General features: G+C 55.6%; 2 protein-coding genes across 3 annotated transcripts in view; one reads left to right on the forward strand and one right to left on the reverse strand.

The window, feature by feature from the left end:
• Positions 1-4000, forward strand: part of THAP4 (THAP domain containing 4) — a 45337-nt gene extending 41337 nt beyond the window's left edge. For both annotated transcript variants that reach the window (XM_046643124.1, XM_046643123.1), the window contains exon 6: positions 3763-4000. In XM_046643124.1, the coding sequence (XP_046499080.1) occupies positions 3763-3882 (120 nt within the window). In that variant the 3' untranslated portion in view covers positions 3883-4000. The remainder of the gene's footprint in view (positions 1-3762) is intronic.
• Positions 4001-13220: 9220 nt separating this feature from the next.
• BOK (BCL2 family apoptosis regulator BOK) lies at positions 13221-26333 on the reverse strand. Its single transcript, XM_046644344.1, has 5 exons — positions 26073-26333; positions 25308-25559; positions 22330-22458; positions 15275-15438; positions 13221-14008 (listed from the first exon to the last, which is right to left on the reverse strand). Exons 2-5 carry the CDS (start codon positions 25528-25530, stop codon positions 13883-13885), a joined length of 642 nt encoding a protein of 213 aa, XP_046500300.1. The 5' UTR covers positions 25531-25559; positions 26073-26333; the 3' UTR covers positions 13221-13882.
• Positions 26334-26725: the final 392 nt, after the last annotated feature.

Below are 26725 nucleotides of genomic sequence, written 5' to 3' on the forward strand. Positions count from 1 at the left end.
CACCCCGGCTGCTTCCATCCTTTCTGTGGAGAGGGCAGTTGTCAAGCTAGTATCCCGCCAACCCCAGCTGCTTCCAGGCTCTGTCTTCTTGTCTTTGGTGATCAACCAGTGTTCTCTGAGATGTAGTTTGAACCTGTGGCTTGCATAGCTTTAGTTCATCTTAGGAAATTGGCCATAGTCCCTTCGCATATTGCCTGTATTCCATGCTCTTTCCTGTCTTCCTCTGGGACTCTGATTGCCCATCTGTTAGGATTCAGTTTCCAGTGTGTTTCTTACGCTTGCTTTTGTCCATATTTTCCATCCATCCATCTCTCCCAGTTTCACTTTGGATATTTTCTACTGGCCATTTTTCAGTTTGCCAGTCCTCTCTTCAGCTGTGTCTAATCTGCTAATTCCATTTTGGGGGCCTCAATTTGAGTTGTTGTATTTTGCAGTTACAGAATTTTCATTTTATTCTCTTTGACTGATTCTGATTCTCTGCTGAATTTCTCCATACAGTTTTCTAATCACTCCAGTGTTGGCATCCCCATCCTTCACCCCAGGGGAGGGTGTCCATTCCAACTCCTCTTGCTCTTTCGCTCTTACCTCCTGTAGGCTAAGTAGGTTTTTTTTTTTCCTTTTCTTTCCTGAATTCTAAATGTCATGTCTGAAAAACTGTAGGTGACTTGAGAACAGGTGTCACGCCCTGGTTGACAGCCTATGAAGGGCAGATCCTGTTAATCAGAGATGGAGCTATTTTGGAACTGGACTTCCCAGTCTATTTCTGGTTAACTCTTACTGCTGGGGTACAGCCCTTTGGGGTCTCAACCAAAAGCCTGGGGTGTTTTCCATGGCCTCTCCTTCAAGACAGGCACTGATTCCAGAGTATATTCCATGTGTCACAGCTCCAGGAATCCTAGAACGCCTGGCCCAGCTTTCCAGCCTCTCGGCTACCACTTCCCTCCTGTCCCCACCCTTGTCCCCTCGGCCTGCAGGCAGCCTCTTACAACCAGCACGAGCCTCAGGGTCACTGTTGCTCCGGGTTGCGTCCCCTCAGCACTCTGTCTCTCTGGGACCTTGGTCCTTGCTGCCTTGGTGGGTCTCTGGTGCCTTTAAATGGGCTCTGAGGGCAGAGACACAGCCTCTGGATCACCCGCTCAGCAGTGCAAGGGACTCGCCGTGGCGTGTCATGAGCACCGCCCAGCCTATCGTGCACCCACCTGGCCAGCCAAGTTCCCTTTGTTTCCCCCGGCTGGTCTGGGGAGGGGTCTGGGCACCACCTCAATGGCGGCTCTGCGGGACACACAGAGCAGGCCACACCCCACACCCCACACTCCAAGCAGACAGTGACCTCAGGGCACCTGCCATACTTCTGCCTCAGCCACACGGTGCAGGGCTTTGGTCTTGGCCCCGAGCATCTGGGCATCACCACAGCTGCCTGTCCTGAACAAGTAGATAATCTTGCAGCTGATGCATCCACTGGCATATATTAGGCTTGGGCCAGTGTTGGAGGTGGAGATGTCCATAAGATGGTGGAACCCGAACTACAAGGACACAAAAATGTCCATGGAAACTGACATCATGTGTTCCTTCAAAGTGGACATCTCTGGAGAGATCCGCAGCCTGGCCATCGCTGGCTCCCTCAGACTAGAGAAGAACTTTGATTCTTTTTTTTTTTTTTTGACGAAGACTGGCCCTGAGCTAACATCCATGCCCATCTTCCTCTACTTTATATGTGGGACGCCTACCACAGCATGGCTTGCCAAACGGTGCCATGTCCGTACCCGGGATCAGAACCGGTGAACCCCAGGCCACAGAGCAGAACATGCAAACTTAACCACTGTGCTGCTGGGCCGGCCCCAGAACTTTGATTCTTAATAGTCACTTATTTCAGCAATTCAAGGTGATATCACGGAAGCTAAGAAACAACTAGATTTACTGGGAACATTTGAAACTCAAAACAAACAATTTCTTCCAGGTTCTTAAAAGCAAAATAGCGAATGCCGCCACTGATGAAAAATCCCCTTATTTATACATATGAGTTTTTTCGTATTTTACTGTTCGTAACTATATAGTCTCGTCTTGGTTCTGTTTTACAGATCAGACGTGAGTTAGTCCACACAGTACAGTGTGGTTGCCGTGTTGTCCTCAGCCGTTCAGTTAAAGCCATCGTGCTGCAGTGCTGAAAGACGCATTCTGAAAGTCAGGATCCCCTTTTCTGTAGTGTATTGATTAGAATGTGCCACTGGAGACGTCTTTAGTGTCTTATATTGGAAATGACATACTGAGTGTGTGTGAGGTGGCAGGTGACTGGAACTCTCGTGGTGAAACCCCGCGTGTCTGTACCTGGGCGGTGTGGAAGTCAGGGGTTTGATATTTATTCTGAACTAAGGGGGGATGTCCAGACTTTGTATTTGTGCTATTTTGTGCATTAATGTATTATCACAGACTTGAAGACTTGTGAAATTTCATTTTAATTAGTCATTTCCTCAGTGGGGTCAAATCATTGTTCTCTGTTCCATTTTTGTTGCAGCTGCCACAGTTCTCATGGGTCTTGACTCCCTCTGCCTGTCATTTTTTGTTTGTCTTTTAAAGCTGTAAAGTGAGTGTTTTTCGAATCTCAAGGTCCCATTTTTGTGTTGTATAACACTTCTCTCTTCTCTTTAGGAGTAGATTTCTTTTTTCCTGTAAGCAATCTTCAGTGTCAGGTTTTTTTCCGTTTAGAATATCCTACAACTGTGCACTTAGAAAAGATGGCGTCTCTATCTACCATTCCAGCCTTCACGTATGAACAGTGATACGTGCATATCTGTATGGCATTTAGAACAATAGTTTAGAACCCCCAAAACTTCATCTTCCGGTTTCCTCAAAGTTTAAATGAACACATTGCAGTTCATTTACATGTACCAGTTTCTTAACACAAAATATTTGTTTTCCCCCTCAGGAAACTATTTAAGAGCCAATTAAACTGTGAAATAGAAAGTTACTTATTTTCATGTAAGGATACCTTCCTGAGCAAGTGTAAACTGTTGTAGTTGTCTACGCAGCTTGTAGCTTGTAGCTCGGGGATAAGGCATAAATAGTAAAGTTATAGTTAAATAATCTTCAAAATAAAGGCTCTGAAATCTTGCTTTTCCAGTTTTTTCTCTGGAGGGCTGGTCAATTACTAAGTAGTTGGCTGTGGCCCGAGCAGAACTCCTGTTCCTGGAGCCCCCCGTGTTCTAGAACGCGAGGGAGTAGTGAGCAGTAGAGTCGTCTCCACAGTTGTCGCGCTCGCGCTCTCTTCACGCCCGTTCCAGGAGGGTCGGGTTTTCTCACTGAGGGTGTTGCTACAGGTCTGTGTTCTTATTGGAAATCGCCGCCATAGTTTGTTCTGATGAATTACTGTTGTTCCCGAGTTCTCCAAGAGCACAGGTGACATCAGTTCAAGTTGCAGAGTGCCCACTGGAGGGGCAGCTTTTGTCTGATCAAATGTCTAATGATGGAGGCAAAAAAAAAAGATGGCTTTAAAATGAGACCAGTTCCTGTGTTGGCCTGTCGGTCTTCTGGGACAGCTGAGGGGCAGGGAGAGGGTCACCCTGATTTGGCATGCCCCGTAGTGGCTGTGGGCCGAGTGTCTGTCACCCGCTGGCGGGGACACTGCCCGGCTCACAGGCCTCTGAGGACTAAGGGGATAGGTGGCAGCCTCTGCACGAGCACTTGCCTGTGGCAGGACGGCAAGCATTTGCCGAATCTTTGGGAGAGTAAAACTAAGGTGTTTTGTATTTGTTTTGCTCTGCTCAGATTACCCGAAAATTCAGGCTGAATTCTGAAGGCAAACTTGAACAGACAGTCTCCATGGCAACCACTACCCAGCCCATGACTCAGCATCTTCACATCACCTACAAGAAGGTGACCCCGTGACCCAGAGCGGAGCCGCCTCCTGGGCGGGCCGCAGGACTCCGTGCGTTCAAGAGTGTTGCCACATGTTCCTGTAATGGCATAGAAAAACCAAATAAAAGGCCTTTATTTTTATGGCTGAGCATTTTGGATATTATCACTTGTGTAGACTACATTTCTTTCATCTGCTGGTGACTATTTGTTTTCCAGAGTCTTTTTCCTAAAAGCTTGAGAAGGGCAACTCTCATTTTCTTGCGCTCTTTTTCTTGCTGCAGTTTTGACAAGATCTAGAATATTGATAGATCTCCAGTAGAGTAGCCCATGATAAGCTGAAGACAAGGCTGGGACAGAAACGGTTGTGGTTATTTTCCCATTACTTTTAAGGAGCCAAAGAGTCTCAGGACCCCAATTCCATGAAGAGAGGGCATTCCCAAGGTGAGGGATGGTTGTGAATTTAGCATGATTGTGTAAAGTTTATTTTATTACTTTCATATATTACTTTGATGTGTGTGTTTACTGTGAAGGTTTCCAGATGTACGCTCGCCCCTTGTGCCTGTCACCAGCTTTAACAGCCTGCCCGCATTTCCTCATACTAGGGGTTCATCTATTCTGCCCCCTTCTTTTGCTGGAGTATTTTAAGCAAATTCCAGACGTAGTGTCGTTTACCCCTAAACGCTTCAATATGCACGTAAAAACAACACACAGCCTTTTTCTTTTTCTTAACACACCACCATATCGGAAGCCACACCAGGAACGTAGAGACATGCTGTGCAAGGAGGTTGGGTCACCAGTCCCCAGGAGCTCAGAGGAGGGACAGGGCTGGTGCTGAGCCCTTGGAGGGGCACCGGCAGTGTGAGGAAGTCAGCTAGTGCCCCAAGTGCCCAGGGGGCACAGGAGGCCGGTGCTGGGCATACCACGGAGGAAATCAGGTACGGGAGAGGCTCCAGGTACAGTGCGTCCTGAGGCAAGCTCGCCTCCAGCCGTGAACCTGTGAAGCCAGGTAAGGTATGTGCTTCCAAAATGCACTGGTGGGACAGGGATGGAATGGGCACTCCCGTTCCAAAAGGGAGAGGTAAGAAAGGAGTGACAGGTCCTGAGCAAGTGCAGAACCTTAGGCTCCAGTATAATCCCCTTTGGTTCAGTGTCTGCCCTCTAGGCCCACCAGGGTGGAGGTCCAGCCCTCCAGACACACGGGGCGCTGGCCCTGCCCCCACAGCTTTGTTGAGCACAGCCCACACTCAGTTCTCATGGGTTGGGGTCACGTGCCTGTTACCGAACCATGTTTGTTTTGCCCATCGCCCAGAAAGCCAGTCACCAAAATGATGAGTTTGCAGCAGAGAAAGGGTTTATTCATAAGGCAGGCAGGTGAGGACACGGGAGAAGAAATCTCAGATCTACCTCCCAAAAGGGGGCTAAGGATAGCGATGGGGTTGGGGGCAAGGTGGTCTGAAGTGTGGGGATGGATGATTGGAGGCAAGGAGGAGTGAGGTCATTGATCCGCGCAGGTGTAGTCAAACTTCCCGCCTCTTCCTAGGACGCATGTTCACAAAATGGAGGCGCAGCATGATCTGCGGGTGGAGTGTTTTGCTCCGACATCAGGAGTTCAGCGACCCTCGAAGGCCCAGTTGGTGGGCTGGTGGTCTCGACCGGCCTGAACTGGCAGGGAGTCGACTCCTAATTCCTGAGAAACAGCTCAGACCCCCATTACCATGGTGACCAGGCGCAGGGATGTTATCTATAGGAACCTGGTGGGAGTTGGATAGCATGTCGCCTAAGCAGCACAGCTAACAATGGGCGGGCAAACAACTGAAAGCTATAATTAATAATCGCCAAAAAAAGCTTCCGTTACGAGCCAGCTAGTCATTAACGGCTAACTGTTCATGGGTCTCACCTGCAGCTCCCGATGTCTCTGTCCATCTAGGGTCACCCTAATAGGGCTCTCTGCAGCGGCCCCACCTGTATGGGGCATGGGTCTCTGCCTGGGTCGTGAGCCCAAGGCTCCAGGTCACTCCATCCTTCAAAATCCAGGTGCAGGTGGCAAGGCCCCCACGGCTCTTGCTTTCTGTGCACTGGCAGAGGTGGTACCTCCCGGACAACAGACGGCACCAATGTTTACCACCTGTACCCTCCAGAGGGGCAGCCACCTCTGCCTGTGGCACCAGAAAGCTGGGAGCAGAGGCTTGAAATCTGCCCCACAGGCTCTTGGGCCTGTGATGGGAGGGGCACCTCCATGGTCTCTGAAATGCCTTGGGATCATTCTTCCACCCTCTGGGACAGTAGGCCCCGGCTTCTGTTTACGCGGCTGACTAATATCCCCATTGTCCTGACAGATGGCTCCTAGCTTAGCTGGGAAGGCCTATCCACGCCAATCTCCTTATCATTTCGGCCACACCCTTCGTGCCCTCTCTGAACAGGCTTTTGCATTATTTTCAATAAGGGAAAGCTGAGAATTTTCCAAATTTTTAAGGTCTGCTTCCTTTCTGGTTACCAGTTCCATCTTTAGACCATTCCTCTCTTCTTGCGTTTTACTGGGAGTATTCAAAAGAAACCAGGCCCCTCCTTCAGCTCTTCCACTTTGCTTGGAAATTCCCTCAGCGAAGATCTGATTTCACGGCTCACAAGTCCTACCTTCTACCAAACTAGGGCACGCTTAATCCAGCCGGGCTGCTTTATCACAAGGATTACAACTCTTCTTATAAAGAGAGCCTGATCCTCATTTCCATCCGAGAGCTCATCAGAATGGCCTTGACGTCCAGGTTTCGGCCAGCATTCTGTTCAGGGCCCCTTAGGCATTCTCTACGAGGACTGGGTCCTCTTCTCTCTCTGGGCTCTCACCAGAATCCCCATCACGGTCTGTTCATGGCAGTGGGGGCTTTTTCTAGCAGCCGCCGCAAAACTTGCAACCCCTGAGTTCCCGAGCTGCTTCCACATTCTTAGGTCTGTGTTACAGCAGCACCCCCACTCCTCAGTCACCATTTTCTGACTTATTCAGGCTGCTGTACCAAAAATACCATGAACGGGGTGGAGGGTGCTTATAAACAACAGAAATTAATTTCTCACAGTCCTGGAGGCTGGGAGCCCAAGATCAGGCTGCTGGCCGATTATTTCTGGCGAGAGCCGGCTCCTCACAGACGGCGTCTCTGCTGTGACCTCACATGGCAGAAGGGTGAGCTGGCTCTCTGGGGTCTCCGTTATAAGGGCACTAATCCCACCATGAGGGCAGAGCTGACACACCCTAATCACCTCCCAAGGCCACACTCTTCCGGAAACCAAAGCAGTTTCCCTCCTGGCAACTTAAATCAGACTGTCCACCAGGAGCACTTGTCTCACAAAGGGAGGTATATTTGCAGCAAGTAGGAGACCACGAGGAGTCATTTCCAGAGTCCTGGCGTCCCCGAACAAAGGGAAAGGGACCTTTTATTTTGGATGGGAGATGATTGTTCAAAAGGGAGGGGTGGACATCCGCTTTCGCAGGCTCAGTTGGAAACATGCCTCCACATACACTGCAGGTGAAGGTAATAAGGCCTCAGCTCCTCCCAAAGAGAAGATTTTAGCATTAAAAATGAAGCAAAGGTCAGAGGCGAGGCTCTGGTGGTGGCGCTAGGTCCCGTTCAGGGTGGCTGGTGATTACATCTCATTAACACAACAAAAGGAAAAATAGTTAAATGCTTCCAAACCCACCCTTGAGTTCCTGTCAGTGACAACACCTCATGCCATCACTTTAGGGGTTAGGATTTCAACACGTGACTTTGCGGGAAAACAAATCTTCAGACCACACAGCACCAGGGAACCTGCAGGCTGGGTTTGGAGCTGTCCCCACTGCTGGAGTGATGAGAAGCTGGGAGCATCACGGAAGTGCCACCCTCTCCTGCTCAGGCTCCTCCTGCCTGCTTACAGCGAGGAGGGGGCCTGGGAGGGCAGCCCCAGAGCAGAGCATGGAAGGTGGAGCTGAAGATGAGGAGCAAATAATTGACATGGTCATCTGGTTGACCTCCCGGGAAGCTGGTCACTAGTCCTGGAAGGCGTCCCCCATCTGTATTCTGGATTCACCTGGGTTCCTTGTAGCATCTGACTTGTTCCTCCATGCCCTCTGTTTCCTCTAGTCTGGAAGCTGGATTGAAAGTTCCGACAGGATACACACTTCCGAAGGGCTGCCCCGTCCTTCCCGTCCCCACACACCAGGAGCCTCATGTCTGCCTGTTGCACCTCTGCTGATGCTAAAAGAATAGGCTCAGATGGCGACCACCTGGCCCCTTTATCCTCGGTTCTCCATCAACCTTTCACTGAAACGTTTTGCACCCGTAGGGGAGCGCCGCCTGAACCAGCTCCCGCACCAGAGCTGTGGATTAGTCTCCTGACCCTCGTCCCTTCTGCATTCAGTGGCTGGAATTCTCTCCCAAGAACTTCCCCCATCCATGAGGCTGTTGGGTTACCCTAAATTAGGTTCATACCTGGAAGCCTGCATAAAGCTTAATTCTTTGCCTTCAGTTGTCAGTTGTCAGAGTAAGAATGTCCTGGAACCTCGGTGGTGGCCCATGGGCTGAGCTGTTTCTCACACCACCACCCCACCCTCGCTCCTCCTCAGGCTTCTGTTAGGAACCCAGGGCTCTGTGTATATGTGATGTGATTCGAGGCACGCGCAGTCTCGTTCTTCAACACACGGTGGGTGCTCAAGTGATCACATAGTTGGCCAGACGGAGCCCGCAGTCCCCTGCTGGCCTCCATGCTCCGTGCCGCCACCCTCTCCCACATGTCCTGCCCCAGAGCCTGGTTCCCTTTAGTAGTGGGTGGGAACCGAAGCCCACAGTCGGCCCTGATGTGCTCGTTGTACCGGCTGCTCTGCTTCCAAGTCTTTCCCTGGGCAGAACTGGAGAGTCGGTTCATAATTTATTTATTTTTCATTAATTTTGTCCGAACCATGTGAGGTTACGTTGCAGAGCTCACAGCCCTTCGCCCTTGCTTTAGCGGGGAAAATACACATTTTTTAGGAAAAAAAAACTATGCGTCCACACTAATGTTTCTAATTCAAAATTTAAGATTACAAAACTTTTCACTTAAATTCTTTGATTTTACCTCTTTTAAGATGAAAATCTTGGGCCAGCCCAGTGGCACAGTGGTTAAGTTTGTGCACTCCACTTCGGTGTCAGGGGTTCGCAGGTTCGGATCCCGGCCGCGGACCTACACACCACTCATCCAGCCATGCTCAGGCGGCGCCCCACACAGCACATCCAGAAGGACCCACAACTAGAATATACAACTATGTACTGGGGAGCTTTGGGGAGAAGAAGAAGGAAACAAAACAAGGAAGAAGATTGGCAACAGATGTTAGCTCAGGGCCAATCTTTAAAAAAAAAAAAACCATGAAAATCTTGGGGCAGGGGCTGGCCCGGTGGCGCAGCGGTTAAGTGCACACGTTCTGCTTCTCGGCGGCCCAGGGTTTGCTGGTTCAGATGCTGGGTGCGGACATGGCACCGCTTGGCAGCCATGCTGTGGTAGGTGTCCCACATATAAAGTAGAGGAAGATGGGCATGGATGTTAGCTCAGGGTCAGGCTTCCTCAGCAAAAAGAGGAGGACTGGCAGTAGTTAGCTCAGGGCTAATCTTCCTCAAAAAAAAAAAAAGAAAAAGAAAATCTTGGGGCCAGCCTGGTGGCGTAGTGGTTAAGTTTCACTCACTCAGTTTCAGCTGCCCAGGGTTCACAGGTTAGGATCCCAGGCGTGGACCTAGCAGTGCTTGTCAAGCCATGCTGTGGCAGCGCCCCACACAAAATAGAGGAACACGGGCACAGATGTTATCTCAGTGACAATCTTCCTCAAGCAAAAAGAGGAAGATTGGCACAGATGGCAGCTCAGGGGCAATCTTCCTCACACACACACACACAAAAAGATGAAAATCTTGGTTCTTTACATTACTTGCTGTATCCTACAGGAGGCATGTAATTTTGGAATAATAATACTGTTTGTAACAATAAGACTGCTGATTGAAGTTTAGGTTTTTTGCTATGGTTTTTACATCTTTCTTATTGAAGATAGAAAGTTAAAATATATTATAATTGGAATAACTGATTTCTCTGGGTGCTTATGTCTCCAGCTCGATACACAAGCTCATTTGTTTATTTTAATTTCTACAAAGTGTTCTCTTTTTTTTTTAAAGATTTTTTTTTTTTCCTTTTTCTCCCCAAAGCCCCCCGGTACATAGTTGTATGTTCTTCATTGTGGGTCCTTCTAGTTGTGGCATGTGGGACGCTGCCTCAGCGTGGTTTGATGAGCAGTGCCATGTCCGCGCCCAGGATTCAAACCAACGAAACACTGGGCCGCCTGCAGCGGAGCGCGCGAACTTAACTACTCAGCCACGGGGCCAGCCCCATAATTTCTACAAAGTGTTCTCTTAAGTTAGCTTTTCCTCCATGGCTTTATTGTCAAAAGTGTAAAATCAGGTACATTTTGCTCCACACAGGTGTATACAGCACAGCTAGGCGGCCATCCCACAGTTGACCCAGCACATCCCCTAATGCTGGGCATTTGCGATGTCTCCAGTCTTTTCAGTAATCAAAGAATGGCACAAGGAACCACCTGTGTGCCTGTCATTTGGATTTCTGCCAGCGTACCTTTGGGACAGATTTAGAAGGTGTAAATGTGAAAATGTCCCAAAGGTAAAGGGGTGTTTGACTTGTCCCGTCCCCACAGGGACGTTCTGCATCCCCACAGCATGGTGGGAGGTGGCTGCCTCCAGCCACAGCGGAGACTGTGGTCAAAGTTGGATTTGGGCCAACCTAATGGGTGAGAAATAGGATCTTGGGGCAGTTTGGGTTTGTGTTTCTCTTATTTTTTCTCTTTTTCTTCTTGATTTTTGGAGCTGATGAGCTCTTTTGAATTAGGAATAACTAATTCTAATATTCCTAATTTTCAATTACAATTTTTTTTAAATAGTTATAATATATTTTTATTACGTTATCTCTTGTAATTAACTCTCTTTTTTTTTTTTTAAGATTTTTTTTATTTTTTCCTTTTTCTCCCCAAAGCCCCCCGGTATATTGCTTGTTGTGGGTCCTTCCAGTTGTGGCATGTGGGACGCTGCCTCAGCGTGGTTTGATGAGCAGTGCCATGTCCGCACCCAGGATTCGAACCAACGAAACACTGGGCTGCCTGCAGCGGAGCACGGGAACTTAACCACTCGGCCACAGGGCCAGCCCTTCAATTAAAATTTTTTAATTGAGGTAAAATGCACTGTTATAACATAAAGTTCACCATTTTGACCATTTTAAGGTGTATTAAAAAAATTAAGTATTCAGTTTAATGGTATTTAGTACATTCACAATGTTGAGCAACCATCACCTCTGTCTACTTTCCAAACAGCTTTGTCACCCCAAAAGGAAACCCCGTCCCCATCAAGCAGTCACCGTCCCCCCCCCGCCCCCAGCTCGACAACTGTTTTCTGTCCCAAGTTACAAATATTTTTGAAAATGTTAAACGTTATAAATATTATTTTTTCAAGTACGTATTTTGTCTGTTATTGTTCGTGGATTTTAAATCATATTTAGGGAGGTTTTGCCCATGCTCCAGTTACAAAGAAAATCACCTATGTTTTCTAGTACTTGTCTCATTTTCTACACTCGGCTCTGATCCATTTGGCGTCTGGCTGGGTGTGTCGTGTGACGTACAGGTCCGAGTTAGTCTTTCGCCAAGCGGTTAGCCAGTCACCTCAATATTTGTTACAAGCCATCGTTTCTGCACTGGTGTGACACACCACCTTCACCACACACTGGGTCTGTAGGCCTCGGGGTCCGGCTGCCCGTGTCCCTGGGCCTGCTGGTCCGCATCTGGCCGGGTGCCCCGCGGGTTAGCGACAGAGAGACAGTCCAGCAGCAGGTAGGCCTCGCCTCTCATTTCTCTTCTTTTTAAGGGTTTTCCTGGCTATTTTTGCTTTGTTTAAATTTTCCTCTCGTGTGAAGTTTATAATTAGCTTGTTTAGATCTAAGAAAAAACAAAACACCATTCTGGTATTTTTATAAGGATTACATTAAGTTTATAAAAGTACTTCTGGAGACTTGTCTTCTTCACGAGCTGGATTTCCTCTCCAGGAACATGGTGTTTCTTCCTCTCTGTTCAAGTCTACTTGGGTGTCTTGAAGGTGTATCAGAAGTTTTCCTCACATGGGGTTTCACATTCCTCGTTCGGTTAACGCCGAGGAATTATCTGCCGCCGCAGGAAGTGGGGCGTCTCTTCCACTGTCTTCCAGCTGGATGCATGTAGACTACTGATCTGTTACTCTAAATCCTGCCGCTTTTCTCGATTCTCTTAGTGTTTGTAACATGACTTTTGCATGCTGGAACTACACCGAAGGATTTGATCCGAGGAGCGAATGCTGGGAGGCGAGGCAGGCACGGCCTCGCGGGGCGTCCGTCTCCATGGCCTTCCCTTCCTCTCCCCCTCCTCTCTCCACCTGCCGTCACCAGGCACCCGGCCGGCGGTCTGCACACTGCCACACTGTGGGAGCGGGAGCGGGCGTGCCAGGGGCCGGCAGGGCTACAAGGACGCTGGGGACCTTCAGGGGCAGCAGCTCTCCAGGGAGGAGGGGTGGAGAGCAGTCCCGCGGGGTGATGGGGGCGAGGCGACGAAAGCCTGCACATTGTGCACGAAAGCCTCGTCCTTCAGGCCTCTTGCTTCCTCGGAGGCTGGAGAAGGCCGGGCTGCAAGACCTCAGCAGTGGTCTGCCTCAACCCTGAGTGGTACAGAAAGGGAAACTGAAGCTGAGGCCACGTGGCAGCCCTCTAGCACTGTGTGCCTATGGCCAGAGCTAGAGTGAGACAGGCCTGGGGACAGAATGTCCCTGCATCAGAAAGTGGGGTGTGGGGCCTCCCTGGGACGCCGCCCTGCAGTGGACAGACAGGAGCTGGGCCTCTGGGCCGAGGTGGAAGCCCTCAGGAAGGGACACTCGAGACTCTTGTCAGCAAAGACAAAGGGATGAGAACAGCCGGGGCAGACTGGGCCACAGAGAGCAGGGCCGCCAAGCAACCTGCCACTTGTTCTTGGTGTGTGTGCACACACGAGTGATGATGCGTGCATGCGTGAGCGTGAATGCATGTGCACACACAAGTTATGTGCATGTGCACGTGTGTGAATGAGTGTGCACGTGAGTGAAGTGTGTGCACATGTGGCAGAGTGCATGCACACGTGTAATGGTGTGTGTGCACACCTGTGGTGTGTGTGTGCGTGAGCTCCCATGGTAACAGAAGACAGCCTCAACAAGGAAGGTGATGGGATCGTCCTGCCCTTTCCCTTCTATCACCCTGGATTCGCCCGCCTCCTGTTGCGTCCCTGGGCGGTCCCAGGAGGATGACACAAGGAAAGCAGATGGGTCACCCTCCGTTGCCATGAAACTTTATTGGACTCGAATGCACACACCATCCCCCTTGTTCATTCACAGGCAGCTGTGCCAGCTGGAGCCCACGCCCCGGGCCCTGCCACATGAGGACCCTGCCATGGGTCGGGGACACACTCTCCCTCCAGAAGTGGATTAAGAAACCAGCATGTGAGCCTCATGCTCTGTTTGTGGGGTCATCAGGAGACCCCACGGCTCCTCAGCCTTGACCTTCAGACCGAATATGCAGGGCCCGCTGCCCACGAGGACCGAGGCCAGCTCGTGTCCTGCCATGGTCCCCTTCATGGATGGGACCCAGCATCATGAGAGCTTGGGGTCCCAATTCCCTTCCTTTGGGGCCTGGGAGATGACCCTGACTTTCTGGCTCCAGAAAGAAAGGGGATGAGAAGAGGTTCCAGAAGAAGGGGCGCAGTGGGGAAGGGCCACAGGGGGGCCCCAAAGCCCAGCCCCAGGCCCAGGGAAGCCCCGCTGCTCCCTCTTCCAGAAGGCCTGGGGCTGCAGAGGGGCCTCAGGGCAGGGCCTCCAGCTTCGAGGCGGGGCTCCGAGGGTCTTCCCGGCTCGGGTGGGGAGGAGGGCGATGCTTTTGGGGGCCGAGGGCCTCCCGGGTCAGAAGGCCGGGCTGCGGCCTCTGCCCGAGCGGCAGCTCATCTCTCTGGCAACAGCATGAAGAAGGCAGCCTTCAGGAAGCGGCCGACACTGCAGAACGCAGCCACGAGCCAATGGGAGCGGTAGCCGGGGTCCGTGCTGACCACACACTTGAGGACGTCAGTCTGAGAGGGAAGAAGGGCAGTTAGAGAGCAGAGCTGGGAGAAGGCCAGGCCCCTGCGCCCCACACTGGATGTCAGCCGAGTCGCTGAAGCGAAGGCACGAGGCCATTTAGGGAAGGTTTGTGGTCCAGTCTGGACTCAAGGCTCCAGCATGGGACCAGCCCGCACCATGATGATTCAGACGGGGAGAGGGGAAGGGAGGAGCTCACAGTGGGGAGAGGAGGCAGCTGGGCCAGACCAGCAGACAGAAGCCTGCTGTGCCCCCAACACCAGGATCCCACCCACGTCCCCAGCTCAGCCACCTGCCTACCGCCCACAGGGGCTACAAATACCCCAGCGTCCTTCTGTGGGGCACCATGGAGCCTGGGGACCAGGAGGGACAAATCCAGCTTCAGACTCTCCCTCGGAATAGGAGCAGGAACTGAGCTTTCCAGAAGCCCAGTAAATGGCCACTCCTTATTTCCTTATTTCTTTCTATTCCTGCTAAGAGATGAAATCCATTCCCTACAACCTGACCTTTGGCCATGGTGTCACTCAGTGTCCTGGCTGCCCCAGCGCCCGCCCCAGCCAGGCTCCAGGGAGAGGAAGGCAGGAGGGGACGGAGGCCCCCGGGTCTTTGTGCTGAGGGATGCCCACAGCCGCGTGAGCCATTCTGGAAGCAACACCCTCCCCTCCGCCCAGTGCTGCCTTCAGAGGAGACCGCAGGGCCAGCCGACTGCTTGAGCTTGCTCTTGGCTCCAACCTCCGCAGAAGGCTAACCTCTGTCACCCACGGCCAGGGCACCTCACACACCCTGGATCACCACCCATTTTACAGAGAAGAGAACTGAGACCTCCTATGGGTGGGGCCGGCCCCCCGCATCCAGGGCCCAGCAGCCCCCGAGGCCTGGCCAGGGCTGGGCAGGCGGCTGAGGGCATGGAGACAGTAGCAGGGTAGGACTCCGACACCGGCCCCTGCCTCATCCAGAACCTGGCCAGGAGTGGGCAGGGCAAGGGTGCTCTGAGCAGTGTTGGGATTTTCCCTCCAAGAGGCCTGCGTTCTGCCTCTCCCAGACCAAGGGGCCCACGTCCACGGGCCACCATCTGCCATGCAGGGGCTCCGGGGCTGCCAGGACTCATGCGGAGCTGGGGAGAGGTCAGCACTGGGGCCAGGCAGCAGGAGCGGTCCTCCTCCTCGGCCCCTCCTCCCGGTGTCCTCGCTCTCTCCTTCTTCAGCCCTAGCACTGCACCCCCCCTTCCTGGGACCCCTGCACCCCCAGGGTCCCCTCACCCATCCGCCACGCCTCCGCAGCCAGGTCGCCAGGGTCTTGCGCACAAACTCCCCGAGGCAGTCAACGAGAGCATGGACCATGGCGGGCTGGGCCTGCCGCACGCAGTCCACGGCCAGCCCCGCAGCCACCAAGTACAGGGACACCACCTTGCCCCACGTGATGCCTGCAGGGAGAGACACGGACGCTGGTCAGAAGGCCGCCAGAACCCCAGCTCAAGCCCAGCCCTCAGGGTCGTGTGAAGGGGCTGAGCGTCTGAGGTGCTCCCCCTGCCAATCCGCTGATGACTGGGGTCAGCGCCCAAGGGGCAGGCCCTCCCCACAGCCCCCCACCTGGACAGGGTGCCCGGCCAGCTGACCGCCTGGTGCAGGCCTCAGCCGTTGTCTGCTGCAGGTCAGTCCTGCCCCCTGCCACCATGGGTAGTACTTAGTGGAGATTTCTCAAGCCTCCGTTACACACCTGCACACCTGTGCATCTGTGCCAGACTCCAGCACTACCCTGCCCAGCCCACCAACTGCTGGAGGAGGTGACGGGACAGCAAAGCAGTTCAGCAAGCAGGAAACTGACTCAGAGCTAGACGCGAAAAACAGCAAGCAGCCTTGAGGTGCACCTGCCCCCAGCTTGTCTGTTCTAAACAGCCCTGCAAGGGCAGCTGGACATTTTCCATATAAAGAAGCTGGTGCCCACGGGACAAACAACCTTCCCCAGACCGCTAAGCCCGAGAGGCAGAACTGAGATGAAGCCCAGGTGGGAGGAAAATCCAGACAGGTGACAACCCAGGGAAGAATGTTTGTAAGGTATACAACGCAAGTTTCCTTACTCGATAAAGAGATTTTATAAATCACTGAGAAAAGAGAAACCTTTCAAAAGAAATGAGCACAGAACATGATCAGCTAATTCACAAAAAGAAAAATACAAGTCACACATCAGACACGCGAAACATGCTAGCTAGCCCTCACTAATAATCAAAGAAAGGTAAATTAGAGCAAGACGCGGCTTGTAAGCCATCAGATTAAAAACTTAAATGGCAATGTGAGGATCCAGGTCGCTCTGCAGCCCCGTAACTGATAGGAAATGACAGCTGGAAAGCACCTGGCAATATGTGGGAAGGATCACAGAGCATTCATGCCAGCAGCGAGGGGCCCCGTCAGCAGTCAAGCCGAGAGAAGGGGTATGCAAGGACTAAGCATGCTCTTCAGTCCACCTTCACACGGCAGCCAGAACAATCTGCCGTAAAAGCCTAAGTCAGGGGGCCGGCCCAGCGGCACAGTGGTTAAGTTTAGTGTGCTCCGCTTTGGCAGCCTGGGTTTGGTCCCCAGACATGGACCTACGTCACTCAGCAGCCCCGCTGTGGTGGAGACCCAAATACAAAATAGAGGAAGATTGGCACAGATGTCAGCTCACGGCGAATCTTCCTCAAACAAACCAACAGAAAAAACACTAACATAAGTTAGCTGCAGTAGGTACTCGCTCACGAACGTCCACAGCAAGCCCTAAGCACAATCGCAAAAGGTGAAAACGACAGAATCTCCATCTACTGTGAATGGAAAAACAAAACGTGGTCCACACAGACACTGGAATGATACTCAGTCACGAAAAGGAAGGAAGCACGGACGCACGCTACAACACACATGAACCTTGACAACATGATGCTCAGGGAAAGAAGCGAGACTCAGAAGGCCAGAGTGTGAGAGTCCATTTCTGCAAAATGCCCAGAAGAGGCAAATCCAGGAAGACAGAAAGCAGATCGCTGGTTGCAGGGGCTGGCGTGGGGGATGGGGAGTAACAGCTTAATGGCCCAGGGTGTTCCGGCGGTGATGATGGTGGTGATGAACAGCTTAGACAGCTGGGGGTGGCACAACACTGTGAATGCATGGAACGCCACTGAACTGCACACTTTAAAAAATGGTTAATTGTATGTTATGTGAATTTCACGTCAATAAAAAGAAAATTAAAAAACCCATAAATCAGGGGCCGGCCTAGTGGGGCAGCAGTTAAGCTCGAACGTTCCGCTTCGGCAGCCTAGGGTTTGTCGGTTTGGATCCCGGTGTGGACATGGCACTGCTTGACACATATAAAAAAAAAGTAGAGGGAGATGGGCACGTATGTGAGCTCAGGGCCAGTCTTCCTCAGCAAAAAGAAGAGGATTGGCAGCTGACGTTAGCTCAGGGCTAATCTTCCTCAAAAAAAAAAAAAAAAGTGGGCGGGGCTGGCTCCGTGGCCAAGTGGTTAAGTTCGTGTGCTCTGCTGTGGTGGCCCAGGGTTTTGCTGGTTCAGATCCTGGGTGCAGACATGGCACCACTCATCAGGCCACGTTGAGGCAGCATCCCATGTGCCACAACTAGAAGGACCCACAACTAAAAACTATGTACTGGGGGGATTTGGGGAGAAAAAGCAGAAAGAAAAAAAAAATAGATTGGCAACAGTTGTTAGCTCAGGTGCCAGTCTTGAAAAAAACAAACGCCATAAATCAGACCATGTCTCTCCCCTGCTTAAACCCTCCTGTTACTGTTAACTTCCCATCGCTTTCAAAATAAATCCAAGTCTGAAATCCCACTGGAGCTGGCCCCCGGCCGCTCTCAGACCCATTCCCAACACCCTGGCCTCGTGCATGCTGTTCCAGCCTTAGTGCTGCTGTTCAGGGTCCCCGCCTCCAAGGGCCACCTGGACCATCAGGGCATGCCAGAGCCCTCAGGCCCCGTTCCCCAAGTACTGCTGCTCACAGGGCACCAGCCCTGGCAGCAGGCTCTATTCTGCTCACAGCTGTGGCCTCGGCGCCCCCAGGCCCGGCACCCAGCAGGTCCCCAACACTGCCAGAGGGCAGGTGAAGGGTTAACGTGGGACGGTGGGGACGAGGAGCGTGACGTCTGGCCGGCCTGCCTAGGGATGAACACTATGTTCCGTGGTGCCGTGAGAGGACAGTGAGTTCCATGTGATGGCCACAGTTTAACGTCTGCAGAGAAAGGCAGGAGTCTGGAAGGGGCCAGCAGGCGTGGTCTCCAGTCAGTGGTCCTTGGTACGTCCTGTTTTCTTTGAGCTCTTCCGTGTTTTCCTTATTTATTACGGAGATATAATCTCATTCTCACAAACTCATTCCACTAAAGTGTGATATTCAGCATTTTTGGTATAGTCACAAAGTCGTGCAACCATCACTACTATCAAATTCCGGAGCATTTTCCTCCCTGCAGAAAGAAACCCCATCCCGTGAGCAGTCAGCCCCTCTCCCCCAGCTCCTGGCAACCACTAATCTACTTTCTGTCTCTGGATTTGCCTATTCTGTTCCACTCTGTGTCTGACTCCTTTCACTCTGCACAACGTCTTCAAGGTGCATCCACGCTGTAGCACACGTCGGCATTTCACTCCTTTTTGTGGCTAAATAATGTTCCGTCATGTGGACGGACCGGTTTGCTCACCCATTTGTCAGGAGATAAACATCTGGGTTGTGTGCGTCTTGGTGGCTGCGAGGAACAATGCTGCTCTGGACATCTGCGTGCAGGTCCTCGTGTGGACGCGTGTCGTCCTTTCTCATGGGGGGATACCCAGGAGAGGAGCGGCTGGGCCACGTGGTTAACTCCCCCGGAGCTAACCCATGAGAGAACCGACAGCTTTCCAAGGCAGCTGCTCCATTTTCTGTTCCCACCAGCAGTTTCCGAGGCTGCCGATCCTTCATAACCTTGCCAACACTCGTGGCTATCCGACCTTCTGATTCTCGCATCCGATAAGAGACGAGGTGGCATCTCCTGTGGTCTGCATGTCCGTTTCCCTGATTACAGATGACAGCGTCTTCTCACGGGCTGACTGGCCGTCTGTACACCTTCCTGGGGGAGATGTCTATTCAGATCCTTTGTCCATTTTTAAAGCGGGTTGTCTTCTTAGTAGTGATTTCTATGAGTTCTTTATCTTCTGTGGTTTTCTGTGGTAAAATACTTTGTTCTTGTAATAGAAGAAAAAAATGAAAACTCTTGCCAACTTTTAGTCAGGAAGGAAAAAATGAGTTTTCCCACTGATGGGAACCGAGAAGCCCCAGGTGCAAACACAGCCAGGAGCAGCAGCTGCCTCTGCTTTCGAGGGGGCTCGGCCACCTGGGGAGGCCACCATAGAGCCCAGCCCTGCAGTCTCAGGCTGCCCACATCACCAGCCATAGCCCCAACCCGGCCAGAGCCGGAGGAGGCGAGGCCAGGCAGGGCCTGCACCCCACGGGGGCCTGCTACAAGGAAGAGGGGCGGAGGGTCCAGCCTGTGCGAGGCCCGGCAGCATGGGAGAGGCCGCGGGCAGAGGGGGCAAGGGCCAGCAAGCACCTGACGGCAGGGACTCACCCTGTGGCAAAAGAGTTCAAGGACCCTGAGGGCTGGGATGGACCAGGGGTGTAGGGGAGACCTCAAGCGGCAAGCAGGGGAGGGGGGCAGCCACAAGCTGGTTGAGGGGGACGATCTGAGAGCCAGTAAGCAGCAGAAGGGGGCAGACCTGCAACCCCACCCTCCACAGAGCCCTGCTCCTGCTCCCTTATCAGTTGGCTCTGAGGTTCAGAGAGGTTGAGAAACCACTTACAGGTCACACAGCCTGGGAGCGGATGGCCGCCCCAGAGTACCCCAGGGGCAAATGCGGGTATGGAGGCTGCCACAGGAAAGGGACAGGGGCTGGTGTGGGACAAGCCTGCCGGCGCTGGGCGGGGTAGGGGTGCTTGAACACAGAGGGGTGTGTTCTGCTCCAGTTTTAAACATAAGTCACAAGATTTAAACTGAGCTCTCTACAAGTGAACCGAGCCGCTGTGCCCTGTGCCCAGCCTTCAGCTGCCTCTACCACCTTCCTCCCCTGCCCTCCCCGCCCTTCCCCTCCCCCATCTCCCCCAGGCCCAGCTCATCCTCCCAGAACCTACAGCCTTTCTGGGCGCCTCTCAGGCCTGTCCCCACACCAACCAAGGCTGAGCAGGCAAGGGTGGGGTGCTCTGTCCTGGCCCCCATCCTGTGTCGCCTGCCCACACACCCGCCACCACCCCGGGGCCCGGCCCCCGCCTCCCCCTAGTCTCAGCCACCAGCAGGCCAGAGCCGAGTTCTCCCAGATGAACCTTCCTTTTAAAGCCAAGCCTCGGCTCGTAAACCAGCTGCCGGAGACAGACACAGGCGGGTGGCCACCCACACGCCGGCGTCAGGCCAGGGATGCAGGAGCCCAGGGAGGGCCAAGGGTGGTCGTCAGGCCAGGACACCCGCCAGGACCTGATTCCCTCCCGGGCACCACCCCCGGCCTCCTCCACCAGGCACCTGCCAGGGACACCCACAAGGGATGCCCGCCACACCCCCCAGACCCTCCCCAGGACCCAGGTCAGGCCCGTTAGAACATTCTGGAGGAGCCTGCCCCCTCGCCACGTTCTAGCATGGAGACTTCTGCCCAGGAGGTCAGCGCTGACCCCGTGTCAGCCCTGGAGGAGGCGGATTCTGCAGCTGGCGGTCCTGCGTCTCCACCGCACGGGCCACAACCAAGGAAGGCCCACCGCATCAGGCTCCGCTCTGCCCCTGGACATCCGGCCTGCCCACCAGGGGTGGGAGAGGACGCTGGAGGTCAATGTGGCCACCCCAGAGAGGTGGGGTCAGCGGGGCTGGGGGTGGGATCCCCTCTGAGTGGATGGGCGGCCCCTCCACCCGGCCTCCTTCTGCTGGGTGGGGGAGGGCTGCGTCTTCAGGCGGAGGGACTGTGGCTCCCCTGGCACCCTCTGCCCGAAAGTCCTGCTCTGCTGCTGTCCCCCCTATCCCACGGATGAGGAAACCTCGGCCCGAGAGGTGAGGAGCCTGCCGAGGTCACACAGCTGGTCAGCGACAGACTCAGACCAGCCTCAGAGACGAAGGATGTGAGGCCTCCCTGCTGCCTGGGGCCCCTGCGGCAGCCCCGGGGGAGGTGGCTCTCCCCACACTCAGATGTAACGGCCACGCCCACCCCCACTGCAGCTGGGACGCAGCCTCGGGAACCGCTGGCTCTGGGACCCCAGCTTCCCTTCCCCGAGGGCCGGCCGTTCATCACAGAGTCCGTGGCCTAGTGCAGCGCCCAGACGTTGCTGGGGAAGCGTCCGAAGGACCTGCCGGTGGAGGAGGTGCTGCACTGGGGCTGGGGCTTGCGACACCTGCACGGCAGCACCTGGCGCCAGCGACGCACCAGGACACAGGGATGAGGGGAACTCGCAGAGATTGGGGCACCAGGACAGGACATGAGGTCACAGGCGGGGAGACGAGGTCTGTGGACAGCAGGGAGCCCAGGAGGTTCCAAGGAGGGGACATGGGGACATGAGGGGGTTGGGGAGATGAGTCCTGGGCCCTCCCATGAACCTGGGAGCAGGTGTGCAGACAGGAGGCAGCAGGAGCTGCACCAGGGTGAGGGCACAGTGGGGAGGCAGCAGGAGCAGAGGCCACCTGCTCCTAGAGCACAGAGGGAGGCACCGGGAGATTCACAAGCGAGTCTGGGCGAGCCAGGTGAGACAAGTGTGTCGCTATTCACCAAAGACGCCCCAGCGAGCTACTCTGCCCTTATGCATCCCTCCCCTTGACACGAGGCTGCCCCATGACTCGCCTTTGACCAAAAGAATTCAGCAGAGCGACACGGTAACTTCTGAGGCTACTTCAGAAAGGCCTGGAGGCACCCACCCAGGCTGCTTGGGACACTCCCCCTTGAGACCTGGGGCCACGCTGTGTGAAGTCCAAGCCCCACAGGCCATGCACTGGGCATGTGTGGGACAGCCTGGCCCCACTCCAGCCAACAGCCAGGACCAACTGGCAGCCTGGGACACGCAGCCCAGCCAGGACTTCAGGTCATGCCCAAGCAGAAGCACATGAGAGGCGCCATGCCAGGTGTCCAGTGGGCCCATTGTCCCCAGAACCAGGGGCGGCACCATACGGCACTGCGTGACTCGCAGTTCCAGGCTGGTCCGTTGTGCAGTGGGAAGGCACGGGTGAGCATCAGGCGGCTCCCAGATCGGTGGGGACAACTCCCCCACAGGCCCACCCAGTGCTGATTCACAGACCCCGGGCCACGCTGGCATGGTGGGCGTCCTGCGGGGGACGCACAGGCCTACCTGCAGAGAAGATCTGGGCAGACACAGCCAGGAAGGCGTCAGTCACCACGGTCTCAGACTGCAGTGAGATGTTCAGCTGGCGAGCCACGTTGCGGTAGACACTGGGCCGGATCAGCTCCAGCTCATCTCCTGCACGGTCACATGGTGGGTCAGAGATGGTCCCCACCTGCCTGCCTGTCACATGGGCCTGGACCAGCCCACTCCTCAGCCCTGTGGCCACAGGTGGCTCAGGGCTGGCACTGACCTCGACTGATCTCTGACCCCCACTCAACCTCTTGGATCCCACCCCCACGGTCTGGGGACAAGGAGATGACGGAGGGGCAGTGGGCACCCCCAGACCTGCCTCTGCACCCCACCCCTTCTGGCAAGCCAGGCCCCCCAACCCCGGGGCCAAGCCGGCTGGGCCGGTGGGGCGGGAATCCCGAGGAGGAGCGTGGGCCGTGCCTGCTCGGTGACTCACGGCCCACAGTGAGCTGCCCGGGCGGCAGGCAGACCGGGCAGGCAGCCAGAGCCCAACATGGGCAGGGACTTTGCAGGCCACCCCACATAGGTGGGCTGCCTCAGAGGGACACCCTTGCTCAGGCCCCAGCATGGCTCGCTGAACCAAGAAGCTGAGCCACTGCCTGGGGGCACCAGCACCGCCCAGGTGCAAACCCGGGCCCCTGGTGCCAGCGGGTGTGTCTGGATGGGGCAGCCACCCTCAGCAGAGGAAATGCCCTCTCCACGGCCCTGCCTACAGCGTGTGCTCGCTGGGGCACCCCTGGCAGCCGTGTGCCGGGAATTCCACACAGCCCTGGGACCGGGTGTCCCCCAGCCCAGCCACATCTCCAGCCAAAGCCAACAGGGAAATGCTGCCGACTGCACGGTCCCGGCCGATAAGGACGCCCTCATCATCTCTGGGGCCAGCTGCTCTCCATCTAATTAATGAAGATCTGGAACCAGAGCAGAACTGAGACGAGGCGGCTCGACGACGGGGGAGTCAATGCATGGAAATTCCCGGGGCTGGCCTGGTTGTTCCCACACACACAGCTCGGGGGCTGCTGGGGCCTGGCCCCGAGAGACTGGCCATGGGGACGTGACCCGAGCTTCTTCCTGTTTGCCACTGCCCCAGGAGCTGGGTGTCTGTGCAAGGAGAGGTTGGGGGTGTGCTGGGGGCAGAGAGACAGCGTCCGGCCCTGTAGGGGCTCACACTGGGGGCCATACTCTCTTTCAGGACAAACAATGCTCTGGGGTCCAAACCATCTCCCTCCGGGGTCACCTTAGCCATCTGGCAGGGGCTGAGCCCCAGGGACTGGACATGGCGAGCCAGACACTGCAGAGAGGCCCTGAAGGTTCTGCTCCAGAGACGGCCAGTGCAGGCACTCGGCTCAGCCCTGCTCCCTGAGCCCAGGCCTGACGCATCTGGGGCTCTCACAGAAGGACGCTGAGGACTAGGGGGACAGAAGCTGGCCCGGACAGAGTAGCAGAGCCCAAAGCAGGGCTTTTCAGACAAGTTTAAAGAATAGGGACTCCGGGCACAGGGAGAGGCAGCCCCAAGACTGCTCACAGACAAGGAGACGGAGGCTGGGGGGACAGGGGACAGAGCAGGCCAGCACAGAGGCAGGACTTCCTCCTGGGGCCATCTGTGGGTCTGTGGGGCTCTTGGGAGACCAAGGAACCATCTTCTCCAGGACCCTCTAGAACGCTCCCCCCAGTGTCGTCGGCACAGCCCAGCTGGAAGAGACGGTGGTGGGCAGCTGACCTCACAGGAGTCCAGGCGCTCCAGACCCCGGGCTGATGGCCCAAACCCCACTGGTTTTCCACACCTAGAAACTTCTCCCGCCCCCAGGACGCAGGCAGGATACTGCCCCTCCTGGCAGCCCTCTGCGCTGGCCCCGGGGAAACCTGTGTCTCCTCCCCACCACACACTCCTGGGTAGGCCAGGTCCACACAGCCCTGCTCCCAGGGTCCACACAAAACAGGAACGAGCAGACACTGGTGCCAGCCTGAAAAACGGCAGGGCGTCCCATTTCAGGGGGCGCTCCCCCATCGTAAGGGCTCACGCTGAGGGCCCCAGCATGCCCTCTTTCAGGACAAACAAGAACACTCCGGGGTCCAAACCATCTCCCTCCGGGCCCAGACCTCCCTCCCCAGCCCCAGATCCTGGGCCAGCTTCTCCCCACACTCTGCCTGGAGAGCTCGCCCCCCACCCCGTCAGGGCTTCATCTCCGCTGCTACCCCCTCCCCATGCGCCCACTCCTGGCACCCGATAATGGTTTGAGGATGAGTAACCTCAGTCCCTGTGGTGTGATGGACGAACTGAGTCAGCTGGGCTGGTGCCTCCCTCTATGGGGTCCAGACCTTAGAGAAGGTGGAGACAGTACTGGGCTGTGTGTGACCTCAGAAACAGCACCCCCAGGTGTCTACACAGCACCAGCCCTCCAGGTGGGATTTTGGCTCCCCGGCCCCAGGGTGGTTTGGCTCTCCTGAAGCACAAACTTCCCCAGGGAGCCGAAGAGGCCTCCAAATCAATAGGAAAGAGCAGTCGATGGCAGGATTTCAGGCAGTAACTGCAAAGACCTATTTTCCAAAACAAGCATGAGGACACGTGGTCCGACAAAGGATTTTTGTGCCCAGCTGAGTACAAGGGTCACTCTGGAAGTTTAGCCACCAAAACATTCTTCTCAGAGCGCTCTATTCTTTCCAGCCAGAACATCTGAAATCCGGGCCTACCAGGCAACTCCTGGGAGGTCTGCGCGCAGGCAGCCTGAGGGGGGAAAGGGAGGGGCACGGAGGAACGGGGGCGTGGGCGTGCCTGCCCAGGCCAGCCTCCTCTCTGCCGAGGGAAACTGAGGCCCAGCAGGGGAGGGTGTTGATCGGGTCACCTGGCAGGCTGGCCAGTGCGGAGACGGCTGTACCCGGAGGCACACAGGGCCCTGCGCCGCCGACCAGCTCAGGAGGGGCAGCCTGGGGACCCCGCCCGCCAGGGCCCCACTCACCCAGGCGCAGCAGCACCGCGCACACCTCTGCCAGGCGGCCGCCGGGGGCAGGGGCGGCACGCTCGGGCGCGCTCCAGGCGAGGCCAGCGCGCAGCAGCCGCGCGTGCACGAACTCCCTGCCGAGCGCCTTGGCCTGGGCCACCAGCTCCTTGTCGGTGGGCGAGCGGTCAAAGGCGTCCATGATCTCGGCGGCGAAGACCGAGGAGCGCCGCAGCACCTCCATGGCGGGGACGCGGGCGGGGGGCGCCGCACCTGCGGGCAGACAGCGCTCAGCCGGGCCCGCCCCGCCGCCCAGGCCTGGCTGGCGGAGGGGGAGGCCGGGCCCGCGAGGAGGGCGGGCTGCGGGGCGCGGGAAGGGGCGCGCCGGGCCGGGGCGCACGCGGAGGCCGGGCTGGGCGCGGCTCTGGGGAAGGGCTGCGACCAGCTGCGGGTAACCGTTCGCTTTTGTGCCCCAAATCTTTAAAAACACGGTGTCACATTCTTTTAGATTCTGAATTCAGTCACAAAGATCCCTGCGGCTGCCAGGGATAGAAGGACCGCGGGGAAATGGCGATTTGCTCGCGCTAGAAGACGAGTGCGCGGGCGCTGGCGGCGCGGGTGGGGGGCACGGCCCAACCTGCTGTGAACCAGCGACAGCCAGGACCCCGGCCCCGCACCCCGGGGCCACCCACCTCTGCGCCGCGCCGTCCTCGGTGTTTGGCCCCGGCCTCGCCATTCCCATGGCGCGGCCACCCGGGGATGCGACGCCGCGCCCGCCCAGCTCACCTCTCCTGCCGCATGTCGCGGGCGCGGGGGCCGGGGAGGGGTGCTGGCTTCAGGATCTGCTCGCCGCTGTCTCCGCCGATCTCGATCTTTCCATTCAAACCCGCGAGGACGCGCGCCCCGCCCCGGCGCCCGCCCCGTCCACGCCTGAGCCCGGCTGGAGCGCGCAGCGCGCAGGACCTCCCGCGCTCTCGGGGGCTCCGGCGGCGGCGTCGGGGCGAGGGGAGCGCGGGGCGCACAGCGCGAGGCTCCACCGGCGAGAGGCGAGGCTGGGGCTTCGCCTTCTAAGGAAAAGGCAACCCCCGGGGGCGGAGCCGCGGCCGGAGCTTCCCCGCCGCCGCCTGCTTAAGGAGGACCGAGCGAGTTCCCAGCGTGCGCTCAGGGAGAGCCACCGGGCCGGAGCTGTCCCCGCATGGCCCAATGCTTAGGACCTAGCTCTGGCACCACCGCCTGGGTCCATTTCTTATTGATACGTAGTGGTTCTTTATATATTCTGGTTGCGCGTCCCTGGTCTGACACATGGCTTTGTATTGTGTTGAAGATACAGCAGACATCCTCTGCCGCTCTGGTTTGCTATTGCTTGTAAGGAACAGAAGTTTTTCTCAATGAAGTCCAGTTTATCAATCTTTTCTCTTACGGTTAGTGCTTTTTCGTTA

The sequence above is a fragment of the Equus quagga genome, chromosome 17 (assembly GCF_021613505.1).
Source record: "Equus quagga isolate Etosha38 chromosome 17, UCLA_HA_Equagga_1.0, whole genome shotgun sequence".
Lineage (NCBI taxonomy): Eukaryota > Metazoa > Chordata > Mammalia > Perissodactyla > Equidae > Equus > Equus quagga.